This window comes from Octopus bimaculoides, chromosome 8 (genome assembly GCF_001194135.2).
Source record: "Octopus bimaculoides isolate UCB-OBI-ISO-001 chromosome 8, ASM119413v2, whole genome shotgun sequence".
Classification (NCBI taxonomy): domain Eukaryota; kingdom Metazoa; phylum Mollusca; class Cephalopoda; order Octopoda; family Octopodidae; genus Octopus; species Octopus bimaculoides.
This window is the reverse complement of record NC_068988.1, coordinates 13,250,650-13,258,954: the sequence shown is the minus strand read 5'-3', so window position 1 is coordinate 13,258,954 and position 8,305 is coordinate 13,250,650. Positions and strand designations below refer to the sequence as shown.

The following is an 8,305-nucleotide window of genomic DNA, read 5'->3' as shown; positions in this document are numbered from 1 at the left end:
TATATATATCTGCATAGGCGATTTACTTGAAGCACCCAATTACAGGTAGAGCAATTTGTGGAGAAGTTATCTTCAGTTCCATGTTAACAGTATAAGACAATCTCTTTAGCTTCATTGTTGCAGATTCCTGAAACAAGCCACCAAACCAATATTATAGAAACACCATCTCTGAACACTTGGCTTCAATTCAGGAGGAAAAAAAATAGGATTAAACAAATACATGCTTTATCTATAATCTACAATGTTTTGTTTTGGCAAATGTTCAATGATGAAAATCATGGACATGGTCAATTGACTGAAGATAACAAATGTTAGCTAACAACTACAGTATTTCACCTGAAGACATCAAATACAACGTATTTGTGTGATGTTTTCTTTTTCTGCCACATTATAACAGCTGTTTGTTATAACAACTTTTTGTTGGCTATTATATACTATTATTAGTGATTCTAGCAGGGATGAGGGGAAAATGAATAAAACCATCATTAGCCCTTAAGCATTTATACCAGCCATACTCAGCCTCTTGCACCTACCCTACAATGTCATTCTGAAAATAGGCAATCATGTCATTGAAATCTCAAATTCAAAACAATGTGAATAAATAAGCATTAGATTTGACAGGGTAATCTGAATGCTAAAGGGTTAAAAGTATAATTTGAAAATGTTCTGTAGGAGCTTTAATGTTTTTTTCAAGTAAATTTAACTTGTTTTAGACATTATAAAAAGACAAAAAGTCAAACTTCATGGATGGACTTTCATAATTTGAAATAAAAATGAAACCCATCATTTTTAAAAAGAATAAATTAAGAACTAACAAGCAATGTTTGAACTTATATTTATCATTGTACCTTGCATACAAGTTGCACTTGTGTATAGGTCACACCTCTAATTTAGCATTAAATCAGGATACAAAGATTTTCCCTCTCATACTCAAACTTGATATCAGCTTTACCCCATGTATAAGTCATACAGTAAGTTTAATAAAAAAATAAATAAATAAAATAAAGCAAACTTTAATCACCAGTCACAGTGTTTTTAATGACAAAAAGAAAGGAACTATTAAAGATATTTGAAATTCTAAAGACACTATCCATTCAAAAAAGGAATTAACTTCTTTTTTGAGCTAATCAATGAGTTGCATCTATTTTCTATTAAAAAAAAAAAAATAAAGGCATAAGAGAAGAATAAAAGTTGATTAAATCATACTCACCCATATCTGTAGCTTTACCCGTTTATCTTGTCTGAAGACTGTCTTGACTTTAAAATCTATTCCAACTGTGCTTACAAAAGCAGATGTGAACGAGTCATCAGCATATCGGAATAAAAAGGAAGTTTTTCCAACACTACTGTTGCCAATAATGAGCAATTTGAACATGTAGTCAAAGTTCTGGTCTGCTGCATCTTTTTGCCACTTGGAGTCATTTGCTGATGCCATCTGCAAGGAAAATGGTGATTAATGATAATTAATGAAATTTGTACAATTTAGGTTTTGGTAAAATTAATGTCAACAACCGGCCACAACAGCAATCAAATTTGTTAGTGATAAGTATAATATGCTTTTATAATTTTGGCACAAGGTCACCAATTTGTAGATGGGGTTATAGTTGACAAAACATTTTATAATTACTGATACATTACAGATAATTACTTTATAAATCCTAGAAGATGAAAAGAAGATTTTAAAATATAGAATGAAAAAAAATGTAATTAAACAATTCAAGACATTTAGTCTACCATTCATTGTTCCTTGTGGTAGTTCTAATAATAATAGTCATGGTGACTATAGTTATAATGACAATGATAATTGGATGCACTTAAGAGAGAGTATACAATCATGCTAATATTCTTTATTACTGTTGCCATATCAATTTATTGACCATTCAGAAAATATCTTCCATTGGCCATTACGATTACTAAAAAAGATGGGAAAAATTAACTGTTTTATGAAACCTTTAGTTACCAAACTAAAACAGAGCCCATTGTAAAGATTCTAAAGATATCTATCCATTCTGTTTCATTTGGAAACAAAAAAAAAACTTTAAAAAAAATCCTTATTCTATATTTTTGGTTTGAGATACTTAATGAGGTCTAAACCTTGTTCAGAATATAATGATATGTTCAGTGTTCTGAACTAAATTGAAAAGAAAAACTGAAAGAATTGAAAACTAATACTCCTTCACATGAATATTCTCAAAGTTGGATTCTGACAGCCAGGCAGGAGGACAAATAGGTTTAATGTTGAGAATAATGAATGATCAGTAACCTACACAGAAAAGTTAAGAGTTTTTCATTCAGATAAGAGGAAGATTTACTGTATTTTGTGAGAAGTTTGAATTTTACACCCTTAAACCTGATCATTAGTTATATATATATTGTCAAAATAATTCTAAGGCCGCAGAATAATCTTTTATCAGATATTGGTGTATTGCAGTGTCTGGTTGAGAAATAATTTTGAGAAATAATTTGGCAGATTGGATCCTGAAACATCCAGAACAAAAAAAAAGTAGAAGACAGATTTTCACTTGTCTGAATTACTGCTCCAACTGTGGATGCTCAATAAATGTCAGGTTCAGCAGTTTAATTTGTTTGTTATCAGGTACCACAAATACATATATTTGTCGCATATACATACATACATACATACATACATACATACATTATATCTATATATATATATATATATATATATATATATATATATATATACACACACATACATACACACACACACACATATAAACCAAAGATGAAGCTCCTACATAGTTGCTTCATTACCAAGAACTAACAGCCAATCTAACTCAAATTATATCCTTCTATCTTAAAACAAAGAATACATTGGTTAATGTATTTACAGATATATTTATGTTCTGGTTCCACGTAAAAACCACCCATGCTGATGCCTTGTAAAAAGCACCCAGTACATTCAGCAAAGTGGTTGGCATTAGGAAGTGCATCCAGTCATAGAAACCTGGCCAAAATAAACAGTTGGAGCCTGGTGCAACAGAACTCAACAACATGTACTTATGTGCATGTGACATGATAATGAACAAGGACTAACTTGATCAAAATGTGAGTTTTACTTCAAAATGGAACAGATTAATTTTAGTAACTACAGAATTTTTTTCTATTATTAATAATAATAATTACTCATTAAAAAGAATTTTAGGTATGAAAAATGGATTACATTTTCTACTCATTAATAATTCAGTATTGCCAACTATCCTCAATAATCTGCTGATCCTAATCGAATATAATCAGATCAATTTAACACTTCATGGCTAAGTTTATTTAACACTGTGACCCTTTATTTAAATAACCTAGCAAGAAAGTGTGATTAATCCATTTTTAAACTTTAGTACATTTTGGTTAAAGTAATAATATAATGAATTATAGTGAGGGAATTTGGTTGTTGAAAATTATAATAGCCTCTGGATTCCTTGAGATAATCCTGTTATAAGAGACTTGATTAGGTTAAGTAATCAAACTCTACCTGGAAGGTAATAAAGTTCACAGAATGCTATTTTGTAATCAAGTTTATTTTTGAAAACTACTAAACCAAGACAATAAAAAAATAAGCCTGAAAAATCAATGAACCCATTATTTGAGCAGTTAATACCACCTCCCCCAAAACCCAACTTTGTGTTATGTTCACTGAAGATAGCTTCTATAAGATTCATATAAACAGTTCTATGTATTTTACTTTTCTAACTTGAAAGCCACTGTTCTCTATATTTTATACAATTGTGACTGCAGGTTGTATTAAACTATTGAAAAAATAAAATGTTATTTAAAACACCTTTTATTTGGATTAAAATTTTTTTATATATTTTGATGACGTACAACAGAAATTTTTCTAGTGTTGGAAGTCTGATTGATAAAATTGACTCTTAATAAAATACTGACTCTGGAAAAGTAAAAGGCAAGTTAAACTATGGTGAAATTTGAAGTATGAACAAAGAGGGATTAAGCTGACAAGGACTTAGATCAATACTCTGTGGTCTGAAGTATTCATCGTATTTTATTTTGGGTTTTTAATCTTAAAAACAAAGATACTCACTTGAATATAAACTACTATGATAGTTCAACTAATCAAAGATTAGGTATATAAAGTTTGAATGACAATGTATGAAACAAATTTCCTAAATAATTCAAGGAGTGGTTTTAACAAATTGCAAAGTGTTGTTTTTATTGATTTACAAACTTGGTTCAAATTCGCCAACAACAATGCTATTTCATGATTGAATGTCTTTTCTTTTTAAAAAAAATATTTGCTCACAATTCTTCAGATTATCATATTTTGAACAAACTGGAACCTGAAAACCATATGTGAGGGAAAATTAACTTCTGAACAAGTACTGTTTTTGAAGACATATAAAACACACTTCTTCAAAAAAAAAAAAAAAATCACCCAGGTCTTATTTGTGAATTTGAGCCTCCATAAGTTTTAATGTACTAAAAGCCATTTTCCTGAATATGTGCTCCTGAAATTAGGGTGTGTCTAATATGTTTGTAAGTCCTTTATGCCATCAAATATGGTAGGTAGGTAGATTTTTGATCACCAATGCAAGTTTCTACAGCTGTAAAATCATTACCTGTAGCTAAAATTAGATTATTTACAAAGCATTAACATTGATATAACTCAACCATATCATTATCATCATTTAACGTCCATTTTCCATGCTAGCATGGTTCAGACGGTTTGACTGAAAACTGGTAATATATCACAATATATGATTTCATGAAACAATTAGATCAACATGTTTTCAGTAAAATAAAAAAAAAGCCTCTGATTTTAGAACCTGAAACAATTCTGTTGGAGGCTTAGAAGAAAGACTGTATTTGAAACACTGAAGCAAGAGTAAAAGAGTATATTCAAATGAATGATAAGGCAAACCAAATTATAATGAATGTAGATGCTCAATTCCATGAGGAGATGTTGACTGAGTGATATGCCACTCTTCCACAAACCTTGTAACTTCAGGTTAACATCCTAGAAAGGTTCACTTAAGCTTTCATCTCCTTTACTATAAATTACCTATAACATAAACCTTAAGAGACACGAGCCAACAAATGAGCCTCTTAAAAGTTGCTCAACCTGCAAGAAATATCAGCCAAATTCTTCTGGCCAGCTATTTTCTCTGCTTCTATATCCTTAACACCCTATCCATCTTCTCTTGAGTGGCTGGTCCCTGTCATGAGTCTACTTGGGACAGACTCCCTCTCTCCCACGTGTTCTCCACATTCAACAGCCCCTCATAGTTGCACATCTGACTGTTTTAAAGAAATGATGGACACAATGTAGTAATGACTGGAACACCTTTGAACATGACTTTGCTTGACTAAAGCAGACCGAAGGTTAAACAATGACCACAACATTAAAAGCAAGGATGATAAGTAGCTGACCTTCTATGGGTGATAAGTAGCTGACTTTCTATCTAATAGATCTGTAGTTAGCATCTGCTCTTAAATTGTTTTTATATTTTTGTTCATGACAAAAGCACTTCTCTTTCTCCCACCTTCTTTCTGTCTGTGTGACTTTCTCTCTTCTGGAAAAAATTGACTATCATCAAACCTAGAGTGGGTTAGGCTTTGCCCAAGACATGTTATATGTGATGATGCCACCCTTACGATTCCACAAAGATACTGAGGGTCTAAAGCAAGGCAAGGTAATGTACACACACACATAAATAAATATACATACACACACACACAAACACACATACATATACATACACACACATATGCATACATATACACACACATATACAAAAATACATACGCATACATAAATACACACACATATACATACATACACACATATACATATATACACACATATAGATACATATATACACATATACATACATATACACACATATACATACATATACACACACATATTCATACACACACATATATACATACACATAAACATATACATATATACATACATACATACATACATACATACATACATACATACACACACACACGCGTGCGCGAGGTTAGACATCGAATACATTTAGGCAGAGGGAGAAGCAGTTTGTGTTTTGCAGTATGAGGATCAGTGGCACAAGATGTTCAGAATAGTGAAATAATGTACTAAAGGGAAATAAGATATCATAAGGGAGGCCTGTAAACAAAATGATAATGGCACACTTACTCTCACTGACACTGAAAAGAAAGACTATTGAAGTGCAACTATGAGCTGTTGAATGTGGAGAATACATGAGAGGGAGGGAGTCTGTCCCAAAAAGACTCGTGACAGGGACCAGCCACTCAAGTAGACAAGATGGATAAGGTGTTAAGGATATGAAAGCAGGGAAAATAGCTGGCCAGAGGGAAACAGTCACAGATGCTCAAAATATCTGGTGAAGAAGGTTATGGTTTAGTCACTCAAAGAGTTAATCAGGTAATAAAAGAGTGTCATATCTAGTGGCTGACATAGCAGCATTATCGGGTCGATTAAATAGGTACCAGTTAAACACTGGGGGATCAATATAATTGACTTACACCCTCCCCACAAATTTTAGGCCTTGTGCCTATAATAGAAATGATTATTGTAAACTGTTATAAAGGTAAAGGAGTTACAGCAAAGTTGATTTGAAGTAAGATTAACCTACAAGGGACATGGTTTGGTTTTGTATCACTATGAAGAATCACTGATGCCATCTTCCTAGTGAGATAAATGCCAGAGAAATATTTAGCTAGAAATAAGCCTCTATGCCTAGCATTTGTAGATGTGAAAAATATCATTGACTTAGTCTCTTGTTGTGTCATCTAGTGGGCACAAAAGAAGCTAGTAGAGGAATGGCTAATAAGGGTTGTAAAACTATGTTTGTAAAGGCAGTTAAACCAGGTGAGAGTTAATGAATTTAGTGAGTAGGTTGGGATCTATCAGAGTTGGATCCTTAGCTCTCATCTGTTTTGTACCACCATGAAGAATACAGAATACATAATACATAAAGATAGAATTCAAGTAATGTCATGTCTGATGGCATAAAAATAGTTACATACAGTTAGTACTCAAGGTTGATTTGCTGCTTAAGACTCCAATTTAAACTGCAGCTAAAAGCAGGGATGTTATAAACTGCCTTATGACAATTAGCTATAAAAAATTTTATCAACTGAGCAGGTACCTACACAACAGAATAAAAGTATAAACAAGCAAACAATGGGTATCAGGTTAGATTATGACATATCTTTAGATATGATGGTTAAGTTGTTACATGAGTACAGATGATAAGAAGGAAGTAATAATGTGTGCAGACAGTCTTTTACAGCTATTTCAAGAATAGATGCGCCTTGTCCAAAACAAACAGCAGCAGTGATCTATTCCATCATCCTCTGCTATATCTCAATCTCCTTTCAATAATGGAATCGACTGCTGTTATATGGATAGCTACCATTTATTTGCATAAGATGCATCATCTGTACATCTGTTCTTGAAACAGCTGTGAGAGACATTCTGCACACCTATTTATTTCCTTCCTCCTTATGATCTCTATTCCTTTAACAATTCAACCGCCATGATTAAAGATATAAATGTCATAATCTAACTCGATACCAGTTCTTTGCCTGTTTTACACATTTGCTTGCTTTCTTCCAGAAAGATAATGCTCTTAGCATAGATTTTTGGGGCCTACCAATTTTGAACAGTTTCAGGCCGAAACTGTAATGATAATTGGAAACTTGACTCATGAAAAGAAGGCCACAAATAATCTGTTCTGGTTTTTCGTGTCCGTCTTTGTATTGTCTTTCTGTCTGTATGTTTTGTCATCAGTCATGTCCTTATTCTGTTTTTTGGATTTATATATAAAGATTTCATCATCATCAAATGTCCATTTATTCATGCTTACATGGGTCAGATGGAATTTACTGAGGCAGATTCTCTATAGTTGGATGCACCTGTTTCCAAGCAAGGTAACATTTGCAAAAGTCAGATACATTTCTCATGGAAGACTGGAAATAAACAACATTGCCTGCATGACGTTGGTATTCATTTACAGCCATCATGTGACATCAAGACAAAGATATACACACACACAAGCACAAACATCCACATACATATATGCATACACAAAAACCAGGAGTTTTACAGTTTCTGTACATACACATGTACATATATTTCAGTACATAAACTCATGAATATATACATATATAAATACCACCACCACTACACACACACTCAAAGGGGGCTTCCAATACTTCAGTGGGCCTGTGGCTATTGTAGAAGACATTTGCTCAGTGCTGCACAGTGGGACTAATCAATATATATATATATATATATATATATATATATATA

The 8,305-nt window shown here is 32.4% G+C and overlaps 1 protein-coding gene across 7 annotated transcripts in view; it reads right to left on the bottom strand.

The window, feature by feature from the left end:
- Positions 1-8,305, bottom strand: part of LOC106879196 (ras-related protein Rab-3) — a 232,181-nt gene that overhangs the window by 32,618 nt on the left and 191,258 nt on the right. For all 7 annotated transcript variants that reach the window (XM_052969942.1, XM_052969940.1, XM_052969943.1 and 4 more), the window contains one exon: positions 1,211-1,435. In XM_052969942.1, the coding sequence (XP_052825902.1) occupies positions 1,211-1,435 (225 nt within the window). The remainder of the gene's footprint in view (positions 1-1,210; positions 1,436-8,305) is intronic.